We start from the raw sequence: 16,993 nt of genomic DNA, 5'->3' as shown, positions 1-16,993 counted from the left end.
AACTTCTTAAGGGTTTCCGTGCCTTTACTTTATGTTCATCTTCACTCAAGATGGACAGTACAGGGTTCTCCCTTAGACAAGAAAACCACATTACTTTATTAAAACAATGTTTCTATCTGTTATGCTGTGACAGCGTGCTGCTGGCTTTCTTTTTCTGATCTGTTATGAACAGAAAAACAGTATTTTGGGCTAAGTGGGAGTTGTCTTCTCTGGAGATATTCAGGACTCACATGTAGGCTTTCCTGGGGAATCTGCTTTAGCAAGGCGTTGGACTCAATAATCTCCAAAGTTCCATTCCAGCCCCTACAATTCTGTGATTCTGTGATTCATCAGTTTAATGACAAGTTAGCACTCATTTCATAGCAAAATCCACCTGAACTGAAGTGCTGTCGTTATTTGAAGAGCATCAGAAGACGCATAAATGTTACTAAAGCCTTATGCAGCTCCTCAAGGAGCTTGAGAAATTCTTGAGCTTCTTCCCAAATCAAGCCTTTCCATAGGTCCTTCCTAACAAAGCATCACTAAAATCTTTGACTAGAGATTTTATTTATTGTTGTTAATCATTGTTTTTTAAAGACTTCCATAATCCTAATAATCTAATCAGTTTCTGTGGCAGCTATTTTGGTGACTTCAGTAATTTGTTATTAAAAAAAAATAAAAAGCCCTCTGAAAGTAAATTGATATATGTATTTTTTTAATTTTAACTGCTGAAGTGTTCTAAAGTTACATTTCTTAATAGTGAGCTTCTGATTGGAGAGATGCTCCTACGACTATACAGTTTAAAAAAGGAAATCCCACCCTGGGTTTTTTCTTTGGTTGTAGTCTATGCTGCATGTCCAAGTGGCATATCTGAGTCTGTATTTGGAATCAGTCATCTCTTGATCTGAGAAACAAATTTATATATGGGCTCTGAGCGTAAATCCTCAGTTTGCTACTGACTCGTGGCAGGGTGTGGACGGGTCATTCAATCAGTCTCTGTGTATGTAAAATGGACAAATTTGTCTGAATTCTGATGGTGATAAAAAGCTTGTATTTAAATTTGTGGCATACTTCAAGAGCATGAGATAGCTTGGAAATGCCAGGTGGAAGAATCTGATATAAATGCAGCTCAAGCTCATTACATATATAGTGATAGAAAGAGTTAGGAGTTTTTCCAGAACAATGAAATCAGTACTAGGGAATGATTCTCACTTTATCCCAGTGTTTCAGGAAACTGGAGTCCTGAGAACCTAAGTCACACCAAGCATGCAGAGAAGAAAGAGGAGAACAGCTTAAGCAATCAGACCTGTGCATTTTAACAATTCAGTTAATTGCAGAACCTGTAAAATGGAGCTTTTATTGATGAGAAGGAGGGAACAGTCTTATTTTTGTGCTTTCATCTGTATAGGCAAAAGACTGGGTGACTTATCAAATGATTTTTGACAAAATCAAATGTAACTTAGAAATGTATGCTCTCCTCCCCTTTTGTGAGCACTTAATGTTTACTGCTTCTTTTCTAATCTCATACAAATTATCACCCAGAGCCAACTTGTTCAATCTTGTTATAGATTTATTCTGAATCATTTGAAAAAGTGGTACCAAAACCCCCTTAACTCCAATACAGTAGTATTTATGGTGGCAATTAATGCAGCAAACCTGCTGTGGGGTTGGTTGGTTGCTTTTAAATGTAATTGAAGTAGAGCTGTACTTCATCTGTTTATTGTACTTCGTTTTTCATGCAGCCTTGCAGGTGTCTCTAGGAGTGTAACGCTGGTAGTTGCGTACATCATGACCATCACAGACTTTGGCTGGGAAGATGCACTGTCTGTTGTCCGAGCAGCGAGATCCTGTGCCAATCCTAACATGGGCTTCCAGAGACAGCTACAGGACTTCGAAAAGCACGATGTTGATCAGGTATAACCTACAAACAAATGATATGAGAAACAGAACTCCAAGTTGGGGCTACTTCTCACTGTTCTGAGGTCTGCCTGGTCTGTCTTGACTCCTTGGGCACACTTAGTGAAAGTGACTTCTTTGGTAAACCTGCTACACTAGGGAGGTGCAGGAAGAACTAAGAGTATCAAGGAATATATGGGATGGGTGTAAAGATGAAGCATAACATCCACGTACACCTTGTGCCCAGCTGTGTTCTCAATCCAGTGATCTTAATTGTACCGAAGACGTAATGCAACGTTTGAACCTATAGAGAGAGAAGATAAAAAGATAAGGGGCTCAGAATGTGGCAGCAAGACCAACCTTTAAGTCGCTTAAAAATATTTTTTCCTCCATATTCATTTGAATTAGTAATTAGGAAGAAATCATAATAGTAAATCTGCTACCCATAAATTAATTTAGGTAATCATTAAGATCTGTGTCCTCTGACAGCAATACCTTCTATAACTGAGAATAAATATTTAAATGTGGAGAACAGTCTCAAGATTTTCTTATTTCCTATCCTCTGAAGGCTTTGTAGGCTAGGATAATTAAGGAAACAATAGAACTGCAAAGCAATTATCATAAAATGAGTTTCTTACACCTAAAAACAACCATTCTATGCAAAAGACCTGCTCCCCGTGCATGATCAATGACTTCCATTTATGTTAACTTCCTACTCTGCCTGTCCTCTCTGCTTTCCAGTGCTCGGCCTATTGTTCTCTGGGCTTTCCTGGATTGTACTTAGCAGGAAAATCAACAGCAGAAGCCAACCAGAATACGTCAGATTAAAGAATAATAGATCAATTTATTATTACATACCCATCATTCTGCTACAGAATGTCCAGAGATCAGAAATGACCATTTATTTTGCATAATGCAGCTTGCAAATGTAAACATTTGAGAGTTTTTTTTTTAATATTTAACTGAATGTTTCCTGGATCGTTTGGAACTGGTGTAAATGATAGAGTTAACTGATTTTTTTTTTTTTTAAGAGACAAAAGTCAAAGGGGGGACTTTCCAGCCTTGTCTCCTTCCTCCCTTACAGTCATTTCTGCTCTGGGCAAATTGGTCTGGGCAAACAGCAATGACAATTAAGGCTATATGCAAATAGCCCGATAAAGACAGTAACGTCTTTTTTTTCATCCATGATGGACAGGACATTCAGCCTATTTCGCTGAGGGGGAGGCAGGAGGCAGTAGCTTGCAAAAAGAAATATCCACCTGTAGTCACTGGCTGGGCTGTAGTTTCCTACTGTCTCTTAATAACAACCACATCCTTAGCAGGTGTCTGTTTACACACCTGATTTCAGTGGAATATTGCCATCTGCAAAGGGTGTGAACCTTTTTTTTTCTTTCTGATTTCAAGCACTGTCAGTGTTTTGCTAATGTCTATTCAGAGTGATATCCTGTGGGGTTTCTGGGATGGAGTCCCTTAGATCTTGGTCTTACGTGAGGGGTTTAGTTGCTAAGGTAGTCACGTAGTTTGCAGTAATTCCAGATTTCCAGGTGGAGGCCTGAGACTTCAGATTTTCCTTAGTATTATCATGGTCTTTAAGGAATAGGAGACAATAACTCTGTGTAGGTCTTGCCTCCCAGTGTTTAAGTAGATGGTCTTTACAGCTAAAGTCCATAATCCCCAAACAGAATAAATCTGTGGAAGTTAAGGCTTTTAAAAATTCACAGGGGTATTATCTCCACTGGAACAGAGCAACTGTGGTCTGTATCTTTTTGCTGCTTTTATGGTAAAGAGCAACAAAATTGTTATGAGTGACTTAAGTAGATTCAAATCTTCAGCTGGCAAAGAAATGATAGAAAAGAACCTGACAAAGATTTGTGAAACTAAGCAGAATAGAGGAGGTGAACAGATGTGATTTTCTTTTTTCCTTGCAGTGTGAGGTAGAGGTATCAACTGGTTGGTCCCAATCAGATAAAATCATACAACAGGTACTTGTGGATGATGTTGGCAAAAATATGTGGATTCAAAACTATGTGGCAGAAGAAAAGTGCATTTTTTTGTGTCAAGCACAAAGTTATTGCCTCAGCATCTAAAAGTAGCTGAGCTGAAAACTGCAGGAAGCTGTGGAAATCACAGGGAACATGCCCCAGCATTGTTGCCCTTCCCCTACATTGTTCCCTCATCTTCAAGTGACTCTGGTCCTTTGGTTGTGTACCAGTCAGTCATTTATGTCAGTAACATAGAGGATCCTATGCCATAGCTGTTAGATCTCCTGGTCTTTTTCTTCCTACTGGTTACCTTTTCTAGTATCTGCAGTGCAATTTCTACTACCAGTGTTAGTTAGATCAGGATGAAAAAATCATATTAGTGTTTCACTTTCTGGTCTTTTAACTTTTAGTAGTTCTGTAAGCTTGCTTGTGACTTGTGCTGATCATGCTAGTGTCCACACTTACGTATCTCATTGCTTATACGTGCTTGTACAAGTCTAGGATGTCCTTGCCCAGTAGATGTTCCTTATTCAGGATTACTCTAGTCAGCCAAGCTGTTAAGCAAGTATTTCATTTTAGAGAATGGAAGGGATATCACTGATTTCATATGTGTTCCTCTGCCTATTCATTCTGTGCTCCTTTTGTAGGATATGCAGTATTTACATATTTTTTTAGATTGCTTGTGTTCTTAAAGGCTCTTGAAAATCTGTAGGGCCGGAGGGAATGTTACTTGTGCGCAAGCCTCCTGATATTGCTTCATCGTGTTGTATCTGTCTGTTTAATCTCTGCAGTTCAGGCAGTGGCTGAAAGAAGAATATGGGGAAAACTCTTTTCAGGATCTGCAAGAAGCCAAAAACCTTCTGAGCAAGTACAAGGAGCAGGCAGAATTGCAGCAGAGTACTGGAGGAAGACAATGGAATAACAACTTCTCATCTGTGCCATCTCTCTCATACAACAACTACACAACAGAGACCTAGTTGTAGAAGGTTGAATTTTTCTCTCTACCTTTGAAGAATATTTTGCCATAATTTCTATCCCATCTTCAAGACTCGACAGTAATCATGCAAACAATTGATTTGTAGAAAGCTTCTTGATGAAAATTGTACATTATGTGTGTGTGGATGAATGTGTTTAACACGATTTTATAATTCAGGCAGGATCTAGCTCTCTGTACGCTCAGAGACAAGATCCAATTACTGTGGCTGAGCCAGTCCGTCAGCCACAGCTGTTATCCCTACATAGCCTGGCATTTGCTGTGAGGTTAGCTCAACTTCTTTTGTTGTAGGCTAGCAAAGGGCTCTGAGAGATGAACTCTAGTGATTCAAGCTTTGGCACTTTGACATCTCTGCACTTTTAATGTGGCAAATGTATTATTGCACCTGAAGAAGGGAACTCAAGTAAGTCTACTGTTCACAGTCCATTGTCAAGTAATACCCTGTGGACGGACTTGTGCTCGAATGCTAGGCTGTAAACTGGGGCAGGTTAGATATGTACATGCACCTTTCTACCAACAGTAACAGCTAGGGGAGAAGTGGGGCAGACAGCTCTGAGTAATAACATCTTCAACTGCCACAGTTGTACTTGCTTCAGTGCACGTGAGACAGAGCTGTCAGCAGAACTCCCGCAGACAGAAAACACAAACTGCCACCGCAGTTCAGCTGATACAGTGATTTAAGAAATGTACCTCAGTTGTGCTTAGGATCTCCCAACATAAACTTCTCTGTAGTGTAGTTAGTCAGGTCTCCGATGCCACTGATCTTCATTCCCTGTGGAACACATGCCTCTTCAACACATGCCCCTGTGCACGTGATAACGTGTCTCCAAAGAGTGGGCTTGGTGTGAGTGCGAGCACCTGTTTCTTTCCTTGTGCTGTGGTTTGCTCTTTGACTTCAGCTACCTCAAAAATGCTGTACATGTCATTGTGGTTGTAAATGCAACCTTGAAAATGGCCTTGTGTAATCTTAATCTGGCACTGAGTAATGTGTGTGAGTGTGTGAAGGTGTGCGTGTTTCACAAATGTCTGTATCTGAGAAGTTTGTTTTCTTTTAAAATCACCCGTGTTTCACAGTAGAATTGTTTGAATTTGGCTTTCTGCCATTTAAAAACCACCCTGTATTTTGCTGTGATCAAATCAGCGGGAATGCATTTGTATATTGTTTTCAGGTAGGTTCAAACAAGAGGCCATACACCACTGCCCATGGTAACACGGTGTGTTGCTCGAGTGGAGTCATTGCCTGACTCAGGTGCATTCCAAGCATGTAACTTCAAATATGTCACCACAGATGCTGGGCAGTGTATTGGGTTGCAATGGTATCATGGGGAGGGCCATTGATGCTGAGCTAATGGCTTCTTGCCTTTGGCTCAAAGGATGAAAGGCTTATTTTTCTTGAAGATTGAAAAAAAAAATTAAAAAAATCTGAATAGTCAGGGTATTGAAAAACAAAAACAAAACTCATTTGTTTCAGTTTGTGATGTGTATCATGTTAAAAGCTGAGCACTGAGTGAGAGGCAGTCAGCATGTTAAGTACAATTGTCATCTCTTTCAGTTGCTTTGGTACTCTGACCCTCCCATCCTTCTGCAAAATTCCTCTTTGTGTGATTTCCTGCTTGCTTGGAGTGGCAGTGAATTCTATGGATGGGAGCAGTGCTTTTTGGGGTCAGGTGAACTCTGGCCTTGTTAAATATCTTCATGGTCTGTGTTGGCATGATAACAGAAGTCTATGGTGTTTCTCAAAGAGCTTGATCTGCAAGTAAGTAGCGTTCATGAATTCCAGCACAGCAGCGCCCAAGTTGGCAGCACCCCCTGCGCTCTGAGAGTGACCGTGTTAATTGCAAAAGGCATTCTGTGATAACAGGGTCTAATATACGCTCAGGATGGTGCTCCATTTGTTCAGCCCTCTCACAATAAGTTAGTAGCGTAATATCCGCTTGTCCCTGAAGGGTGGCTGCCAGAAGTATTCCGCTTACACTCTTGCAGGTATCCAGTCAATCCATCCTGTAGGGGACTACCAACAGTACGCGCTCTGTTAACAGATTTGACGCTTGTCCTTGCAGTAGTAATGGTGTGAGTGTTGATAAGTTGGCAGATTTTCTGTTATGGCAAATACAAGGCAGGATGGGAGACGTGATACTGTCTGTACATCCAAGGTTATTCTGCATTGGTTTTTTAAAGTAGTTTGATTATCCCCAAAGAGTCAGTCCTGGAAACAGGACTTTTTGTAAAAAGCTGAATTTGTATTTAGGGCCATATAGCCATATCAATGTGCATTATGCTGCAACTGGAAAGTAGATACAGGGTAAAGCAGGAAGACAGAGGAAATGCCATATTGTTATTAAGCAGACGTGCTTCCCTCTTTTTAGAAGACAGGAGGTATTTTCTGTAGGCTCTTGCTCCTACATCTTAAGTGGAATCTTTGTATTGAGTGCCTCATTTCAGGGTGACAGAAGAGGAGCGGTGGTCTGAGTGAACTTGATTCTGAGTGAACTTGAATCTGTTTCCTCTGTGTAGGGAGCACTGGGGTACTTTACTCTTTTATTTCCATAGAGTACGGAAGAGAGAGTAGCTACAATTCCCACCTCTGGCTTTTTCTAGAAAGGGAAAGGGGCAAACACTGAATACTTGACAGGATTTGTCTTCCAACCAGCCTTTCAGTGGCAGTTAGCAGGACTATCCAGCTATCTGGAATGTGAATAGACCCCCGTCCACATCTTAATAGTTGGCCTTTACGGTGTAGATGATGCATTCAGTTATTTTGTTTCTGTACTTCCAAACATTCTTGTGATGATCACTGGAAAATGTGTAAAGTTTGTAACACTTTATTGGATATCCAGATTTGAAATGTATAATCTTTTTTTTTTTTTTGTAAACTTGATATCCGTGTGTGATTATAAGCAAATGTTATATGATGTAGGTAATGGGTAAATACACTAATATTTATTACCCTGATTTTTAACCTGGAAAGAGTTGCTTCCTTACATCGCTTGGTTGATTGGGAAGATGTGGTGCATCATATCTGTTTGTTTTTTTTTTTTAAAGGACAGTCATAACATTGGTTGCTGTAATGGCCACTGTCTATAAGGAAGACAGTGAAAAATGATAGTATTTCAACTACTTTGAAAGCTCTAAACCTGGTAAGCTTCTTGACTCCGTCTTCCTGTTCTTGGGCATCTTAGCAAAACCTTGATTGCATTTTCCAAATGTTTGTATTTAATACGTTCTACAATTTTTTTACAAATAAAAGTAAATGTTAACAGCTGATCTGCTTGTGTATTTCTTGAAATTAGCAGTGGTCTCTGACAGGCTTCTGGGCACCGTTTGTGGCCCTGCAGGTACAGTAAGCGTAACACTGACTGATTGGGGTATTTAGATGGCTTTTCTCCTGCACACAGATCGACTAAGACTTCTCATCTCCTCACCAGGCTCATGCAGGTGAGTTCAAGAATCTACAGAACAATCATCTCTTTGATACTAGTCCCAAAGGATTTGCTTGTTGCTGTCTTGTTGCTGGCCCATCATCACAACAGAGTAGGTAGGAAACCTATTTATTTATTTATCACTCTTCTGTGAGACACTTTATTCTGTACAAGACACTAGTCTGGGGCTTCATTCACTGCAAAATGTGGCTTAACTAAGCCAAGGTTCGAGGCTGTCTGAGGAAGATGATATAAGTGGTAGAAGGTGGTGCCAGAGCAAAAATAAAAAGCCAGTCTAAGTGGGGAAAAAGCCCCATTTAAATTCCCACAGATAACACAGCATTTCTGGTTGGCCAGAATTACCCTCTTAGCAGAGGTAGTGTCATTCAAACCCATCAGAAAACCCCCAAGCCCCAACGTGAAAATGGAGTCAGTTTTATCTAAGTTGCCAAATCTGATGGCCGCTTTACTCATTGCTGGAGGGCTGAGCTGTGATTGTGCAGGGGGTGCCCTCCTCACAAAGGCATTGTGCTCAAGCAGAGTGGGGTTTGGGGCTCTTCTTCCTGCTTTCTCTTTCCCCTGCCAGCTCTCGCTTGCTTCTGGGCTGCTGGATATTGTGTGGATGTTTCCTCTGGGATATCTGAGATGCAATTAATAATGTTCCCAGCTGAAGCTCTAATACCTCCATAGATAGCTTTGAATGTGTTAGATGCTATTTTTTCAAGATGTTTCGTTTCTGCTTCTTCAGTGTTAGCTGCTTTTACACTGAGGCTCTTCAGTTCATCCCCCTTCTCTTTAATTTCTCTGTAAGACTTCAGTGCAGCCCACTATGGAAGGCCTGCATTAATAATTACCTCATTTCTCCAATGCTGTGTCAGAAATACATGCTCTAGTAGAGGTGAGCCAAAGAATGTATTTAAAATGTAATTCCTGCCCATTACAAAACTCTTCTAAGTTTTAGGGGAGGCTTCCTTCTGTCCCCAGGGAAAAACAACTTCCAAATGGAAAACTCATTGTCGCTCTGGCTTCTTTCCAACCCCCCAGCACCTCTCTGTGGTAGTTTTTGCCCAAATCAAATGTAAAAATGAACTGTGCTGCAGCCCTGGTGCCGTACTATTGATCTCAAGCGCACATTTTGTCGTCTTCGGTGTTATATATAACTGTTGTGAGTTCTGATTTGATTCGTGTAAAACTGTCCTTCCACATACTGAACTGAGGGAGCCAGAGGGCAAAGCACGTCCTTAGATGTGCTCATAACCTGATGAAGATCTTGGTCCTTACACCATCTCGAGATGATTGTACTGAAGGAGGGAAAATGGTGATTGTCTCTGGAAAATGTTAGACAGCATGAAGAAGGTGACCTTGCACCTTAGTGTGTTTCTGTAGAAACCCCTGGAGATATCGTATGGGACAGAAACAGCTTCTTTTCACACTTAATTCTCAGTAGGGCTTTAAATACAGCTCTAATTTGCCATGTGACCCAGCTCCTGTACGTTTAACCATTTCACTGCTATGTTTAGTAGTTCTGTCCTCACCTAGGGAACAGATTTTAGTTTGTCTATGTTTTATTGTATGAAGGCTGCTTCGAATGTAATGCCTCCTGCTTTACGGTGTTGGCCCATGACATTAGAGGCAGATACTGGTGGTACAGCAGTAGAGGTTGAACCTTCCTACCAATATTCCGCTACATGTTGTTGCTGTGGGACAGATGGAGGCAGAGGGGCAGTTGGACAACATGGCATCTGACATGGAAGTAAGTATGAAGCAAAGGAGTGTCACAGAATTCCTCCATATAGAAAATATGGCAACCTCTAACATTCACAAGTGATTGCTAGACATTTTTGGAGATGAACCAGTGGATCAACCACCTGCATAGGAGCGCTGTGCATCCAAGTGTTGGGAGTTGATGGCTAGAGAGAAGAATCCCCCAAGTATTGTTCCCTTGGTGCTGTATTAGAACTTGAATTACATGAAGTGCAGCTGTTATTTCTACCTGGAAAAAGGAGTGAAAAGAAACAGTTGCAGACGAATTCTGACTGTGATGGCCCTAGACAAAATTCATTCCATAGGTGCATCTGTTGAACATAAAATCTCAGGTAACAATAAAACTGTAGGAATACATGATCCTTGAGGTCCCTTCCAACCCGGGTAATTCTGTGATTCTGTGTGATTCTGTAATACACCATGTGGTCACGATGTTAGGAGGGATAGGGGCAAGGGGAGGAGAAGTAATACACAGAAAACATAAAAGCATTGGAGTACCTGAAAGCAATACAAGAAGGACCTGTGATAAATGTGCTGAGATGTTCCGTGCACTGCAGAAAGGAGTCTGCAGATTAAAAAAAAAAAAGAATAAATTGAAAGGGAATCTCTGCTATTTCATATGCTTTAGATATATGCTTAATATTCTAGAAAGAGTGATGTCCTGATTTTCCCCTAGGTTTGTTTTTTGTGGAAAGAGAGTGCATATGGAGAACACATCTAATAAAAGCTCTTCTGGCCAATGAGAGCTGGAGGAGGAACAAAAATAGTGCCTCCTTGGCCAGGCAGCAGCTGCTGCTTTTGGACTGTTTCATGGAAGACGTGAATTTAATTCATTTCCAAAGACAATTTGGAAACTCCAGGCAGCAGAGAAAGGGACTCCCCCTTGACTTGGCTGTTATTCTCTGAATTGCAGTTGTGCGAAATGCAGTCAGCTGTGCTTCTCGGGTCAATTCTGGGGGATGGCAGTGTGTAGGGTTTTGTGCTCTGTTCTTCAGTTCAAGAGATTTGGGAGCCTCGGTGCCTTGAGTCAAGCACAATGGATTTCAAAAGGCTGGGGAAGCTTTGCAGCTCCTGCTGTGGCCACCTCAGTGGAAAAGTTCCCTTTAACTTCAAACCAAAGCAGATCTCAACTGCATGATGAAGATTCTCTGCTGGTGGACAGTGCCTTCTTGATGTCTCTGGTTACCAAGCACTGGTTAGGGCTGTCTTAGTCCCTCTGGACCTCCCTCCTGTCCAGACTGAGTGAAGGTGGTAGTTGAACTCTGTGCTGTTCTTCTATTTTTCTATTCTTATCCAACATTAACATGAAGCACATATACTAGGGTGCTCAGGAACTAAACTTACCTAGCTGAAAACAACCCATGTGAGGGCTGGGCTGCAGAAATAGCTGAGATAAATGTAGGAGAGCACCATTTGGTGTCTGCTCCGACAGTAATTTGCCTGCTCTGATGGGAAGCAATAATGGGGAGGAAGAGACAATAACCAGTGAATCAATCCACACACTTGTTTAAAAATACCTCCGTTCTGTGGCTTTGGTTACAAGAACGCTTTGTGGGCCACAGAAGAAAAGCATTAGAAGTAGTTTAGGCCATATTCTGATTTCTTTTTTCCTTTCATGAGGTCCCATGAATCTCTAAGCAACAGAATTTCCACCAGTGAACATACTGCATGGAGAAGGGGAGCAGAGGGGCAGTGCATCTTTTAAGCCAACCGTTGCAGTTAAAGCAAGCAGGAACTTCTGTAACTAGCAATAGACTGCAGTTAAGAAGCACATTTGTTTGAAAAGGGTCAAGGTGAGAGACTAGAGACGCCAATTTTGCTTTTTAGATACTCTCCAAAGGGGGATGATGAATATACTTAGTCTGCCTCACGTTGTTGTGTATTCAGGAAATGGGAGCTATATGTTTCAGGGATGATTTTTACCAACCCTTGCAGTTGCAAAGGAGAAAAGATGTGGTGGTCAGAGAAAGGATGGCCTGTGCTATGGCATACCTCCTCCTCCACCTGTCAGTGATGATTGGTGTGGGAAGATTTGATAAAGATCGGATCCTAGAGAGGCAGTATTTATTTTAATGAATGTAGCGATGAAGTACAGCCAAATGTTAAGGTTTCAAAAGAACTTCCAACAACTTGGTGTGTTTGAAATCCTACAGGCACCAGATAGCCTGAGCAGCAAACAGAACACTTGTCAGACTTAAGCAGATGCCCTCTTTGAAAGTAACACACAAATAGTAGTAAAGATCTCAGTTGCTGTCTGACTTTGGGTTGTCGTTCAACTTTTTTTCCAATGATCTTCTAGAGTTCATGCCAATTATTCCCAGTTTTTCTTGCTGTGTCTTGACAATCACAGTGTGTTGTTGTTAAGACTGATGGTTAATAGTAGTACCAGATAATATGATCAGAGTGAGGTTTGTATTGGCCCGGCTCAGTGGTGGTAAGAGAAACCTGTAATGATGTTTTTAGAAGGAAGCCAAGCAGGACTTTAATTTTGGTCTCATGGTTTCCTGCAGCTTTATTACAGGGGGAAAGCAGTACAAGCAAATAGCAGCACCTGGAATGGAATGGAAAAATTGGAGGAGCTCTCAGGAGCTGCATAAAACAGTGAAGTATAGCTTTGTTCTGGGTCTTCTGAGATGGCAGAAAAAATGGCAAATATTACACATGAAACAAAGAAAGGAAAATGGGCTCTTATGTATATATATATATAACTAGCACTATATATGTATGTATGTATGTATGTGTATATTGATTATTTGTTGTGGTTTAATCTGGCAAATGACTGAGCACCACACGATCATTCACTTACTCCTCTCCTTCCCAGTGGGATGTGGGAGAGAACTGCAAAAAAAAAAAACAAAACCACTCCAACAAAGTAGAACTTGTGGATTGACATAGAACTATTTACTAAGGTAGATAAAAGGAAAAGGATAACAGAACTACATGTATGTATATATATGTGTGTGTATATATATGTGTGTGTGTGTGTGTATATGTACGTATGTATGTATGTATGTATGTATGTATATGAATGTATATAACAAGAACCACCATGCCAGGAAGCATGTCACAGCTGTATATGCCAGTCCATGCTACTTCTACTGCTGTCTTTTCTGAGTCTTTACAAAAACAGACTTGTAGATGGGGAGGGACACCTCACAGTTCACATCTGCTTGAGCAGTACAGCAGCATGGATGGGACCTGCACACCAGCTTGCTCATTGCCCAGATGCTCTGCCCTCATGAAGCCAGTGGCGAAGCTCCTCCTCCTGAGATTAGTGACAGCAAGATCTGTCTTTCAGTGCTTTGAGTAACGGTTTAAGGCCACCAAGTGGCCATTTCTTTATTGTTTTTTTCTCTTCTTCAAGGCAATCAGAGACAGCACCAGCCTGCCAGAAAGGCAGGCATAGTAATAAGGAGATGTAGCAGGGCTTCGTCTTCTACAAGACAAAATCACATCACCTCTCTATGTCTTATACTGTTGGGTAGCCACAGATAAATTCTCCTGTCTCCGAGGGAAAAGAGTTAGAGAAGCTCTGAAAACTCCTGCAGTTATGACAATGTGCTCTTACAGCAAACGCTGGCAGCTATTTGCAGCTTTTCAAGGAGGGAGAGCCAGGGAGCACTGCAGGCAGATCAGGGAGGCCTGAATACACAAAGGTGCTAAGGAGGAGGCTGGCCTGTGACTGAGTGGAGGTGTTGCAGGGAAGCAGTCCTTTAGTGTGGCCAGTTCCTGCTCTATCAGCAACCAGTGGTGCCTTCCCACACAGCAACAGTAAGAACAGCGACTACTACAAATAAGCACAATGGCCAGTTGTGTATCTTCTTTTCTTATTCTTTTCTTTTTATTTTTTATAGCAGGCACTATGTGTATATATATATATATATATATATATATATATTTACCCAATCCACAGCAAAAAGAAGAAAAAAAAAAGAAAAAAGAAAAAAAAAAGAAAGAATTATGTAACAAAATGAGTAATGCTTAGTGGTGAGGGAATTTCTTGGTGTTTTCTATCATGCATTGCCTTCGGTCGAAGTGTGCATAGCTAAATTTGCATCACTGGCAATGTGAAGAACTTTATTTTGCTTCAAAAGGAGAAGCACTTGCCCATGCTAGTAAGTCACCCTTCAGAGTATCTATCCTTCCTGTTCGTGCTCACCAAGGGTAGCCACGCATGCAGAGATCTCTCTTTTTTCACCATCAGAAGAGAACAGTTTGGTGCTAAAGTCAATGCAATGGGCCATCCCACCTCCATCAGCTGCCAACAGCTGCTGCAGCTGTTACACTCATCAGAAGTCACCGTGGGCCGATGTCAACTGTCAGACAATGTTCAGAGAGTGTTCAGAGTCTGTCTGAGAGAAATGGAAATGAAACGAGGTGGACACAGCGTGCTTTCAAAGGGGAGATTTTTCATGCCACCAAAAGGACAGAAGCACACCACTGCCACTGAGAATGTCCCTTCCCACCTTGGTGCATCTCCCCTTTATGCTACCAGTGCTTTGTTTTGGACAGTGTGAGGTGAGTTAAAGCCAAACGCTGACCACGTGAAACCCTCTGTCTATGTGCGTGCTTCCCCAGCAGTCCCTGGCAGCAGCTCTCATGTCATCTATGATGTTTTCTTCTATCTACATTCCACCAAGCACCAAATGTCATTCCACTGACTAGGCGGTTGTGGATTGCCCCTCCTTATGTAGCAACATCAAAAGACGCTGCAACCTGGAATGGAGAAAGGCATGAGAAGGAGACACACTGACATACTGCTATGTAATTCAGTCTAAGTGTTGGGTTATCTTAAGCATTGGGATGAGAGGTAATGCCCTTACGTTACACTAGGGGAGGCTTTGGTGGGACATGTGTGGATGTGGCACTGAGGGATGTAGGCAGTGGGCATGGGAGGGATGGGCTGGTGGTTGGGCTGGATGATCTCGGTGGTGTTAGTGATTCTATGATTCGATGATTCTACAAAATCAAGGCTTCTCTTTGTTAAAGTGGTCACAATTTTATGAAGCTTTCTGCAGACTTTTGATGGCATTTTGGCTCTTGCGTGGTGTTTTTCTTTTGGTCACAATTGGTAGTTTTATCCCACATCATCAAGGTGTTTGTTTGCTCTTTGCTAATGGTGGTACGCTGTCAGCATCTTTGAACACAAAGGCATTGTGACCACCGGACTCTGCAGGGAAGGAGCACTTGCCATGGAGGGCTGTAAGTGCCAACATTGTCACTGCCCCAGATTTGGAGAAGAATGATCTCCCTCCTGCCTAGAGCAGCTGCTTTACCAGAGCAGTGTATTCTGTTCTGTCTGCTCTGTGGGTTGAACCTGCTCACCTGGCTCTGCCCTGCGCATGAGTTTAGCTGCATTTTGTGGTGCAGCCAATAGAGGTGTTTCATGTTTCTGAAAACTGCCAGAAAGCATTCAATGATCCATTTACTTGCAAGGCTGATAACCAATAGCCGGACAAATTCTGACCGTAGGTACTTGTTACTTCCCTTTCTTACTCTTCTTCAAAATCCTTGTTAACACAGATTTGTTTTTGTTGTTGTTTGATTTTTTTTCCTTTAAATCATTCTTCTGCACACCTAATAGGGCTGACTTGCTTCTCGTCAAGGAGAAATGCCACTGCAGATTCATTTTAGTCTCACATTCACTTGCTCTTGGAAACAGCCAAACTCCTGCATGGTGCCAGTGTGAATGAAGAGTCAGGTCTCCACTCAACAACACAGGCAAGTTGTGCTGCTGCTTAAGGAAAAGCAATTAAAAAGTGGGATTCTCCTTTAAATAAGTTCACTTCATATTTTTTCCTTTGGGGCTGTGAGTTCTGCTTTATCAAAAAGAAGAAGGTAACTCAGACTGTGAGGCCACCAACACCACTTTTTCTCAGCCACCTGCAGTTCATCAGCATCTGCTCCGTATGTCTATGCTGAGAACTTACCGCTCACTAATCAAGGTAGAATGAAACAAAGCCATGTTTCACATTGTACAGGGCATGCTATACCTACAGCCCCTGAAATATCTCCTTCCAAAGTGCTGTATGTGCCTTGAGGGACTTCCATGCCAGAAGGGTCATGGACAAGAGCCAACTCTTCCAGTTTCTTTAAAGCAGGGAAATGCCAGTGGCAGCTGCATCTGTGTTTTAAGTGAAACTTCACAAAGCTCCCTGCATTAAGTCCTTTTCTCTGTCATTTAAATTCCTGCTTTGCATTGCTGTTCTCAAAGATACTTCCACACACATGGACAGAAAACCCAGACAATTTTATTTTTAATTGCAATTTGTAGTAGGTAGTGGGAACGTAATGGTCAATACTTAAGTAATATAGATCTTGTGGGTTTCTTAATGTTCTGTGTTTAGCTTTCAGCATCTTGTATTCCTCCGCTGTACAGATCTCTACCCTCCCCAAGTCATTTTCTGATTTAATTGAACTCCTTGCATACCATCTTCTTTGAAGTGGAACCTCAAACCCAGAATGTACAGAACCAAGATGATCATTTGAACCCAGCAAATGAACTGTATTTGAAGTTAGATACAAGCAAGCCCAAATACAATACTTGCTGTATGCTGATATGCAAAGCTCAGTTAAAGCAAAAATACCTGATGTGGCCAAACAAGCAGCCTCCCATCCCTAGGACTGCATTTTCTTTTGTTTTGTTTCCAAAGGAATCAACTCAGCCTTTAACTTGCTCTTCATTGCAATAAAGAGTATTTAGATTGGGTACTGTCTCTGGAGCAGTTCTGCTCCTTCACTCTTTTGAGATGCCATGACCAGCTTGGTTTAACTGTGCCTGTAGCACAGTTGAGCTTTCAAGCAGGTGGGGGACTGACTTTTTATATGGGCTGATAGTGACAGGATGAGGGGAAATGGCTTTAAACTAAAAAAGAGGAAATTTAGGTTAGAGGTTAGGAAGAAATTTTTCTACTCAAAGAGTGGTGAGACACTGGCACAGCTGCCCAGAGAAGCTGTGA

At 41.6% G+C, this 16,993-nt stretch overlaps 1 protein-coding gene across 1 annotated transcript in view; it reads left to right on the top strand.

The window, feature by feature from the left end:
- Positions 1 to 8,115, top strand: part of DUSP22 (dual specificity phosphatase 22) — a 36,631-nt gene extending 28,516 nt beyond the window's left edge. The window contains exons 6-7 of the mRNA XM_015854495.2: positions 1,722 to 1,893; positions 4,649 to 8,115. Coding sequence (XP_015709981.1) covers positions 1,722 to 1,893; positions 4,649 to 4,834 — 358 coding nt within the window. The 3' untranslated portion in view covers positions 4,835 to 8,115. The remainder of the gene's footprint in view (positions 1 to 1,721; positions 1,894 to 4,648) is intronic.
- The last annotated feature ends 8,878 nt before the right edge of the window (positions 8,116 to 16,993 follow it).

Source organism: Coturnix japonica, chromosome 2 (genome assembly GCF_001577835.2).
Source record: "Coturnix japonica isolate 7356 chromosome 2, Coturnix japonica 2.1, whole genome shotgun sequence".
Classification (NCBI taxonomy): Eukaryota; Metazoa; Chordata; class Aves; order Galliformes; family Phasianidae; genus Coturnix; species Coturnix japonica.
This window is presented reverse-complemented; position numbering and strand designations above follow the sequence as displayed.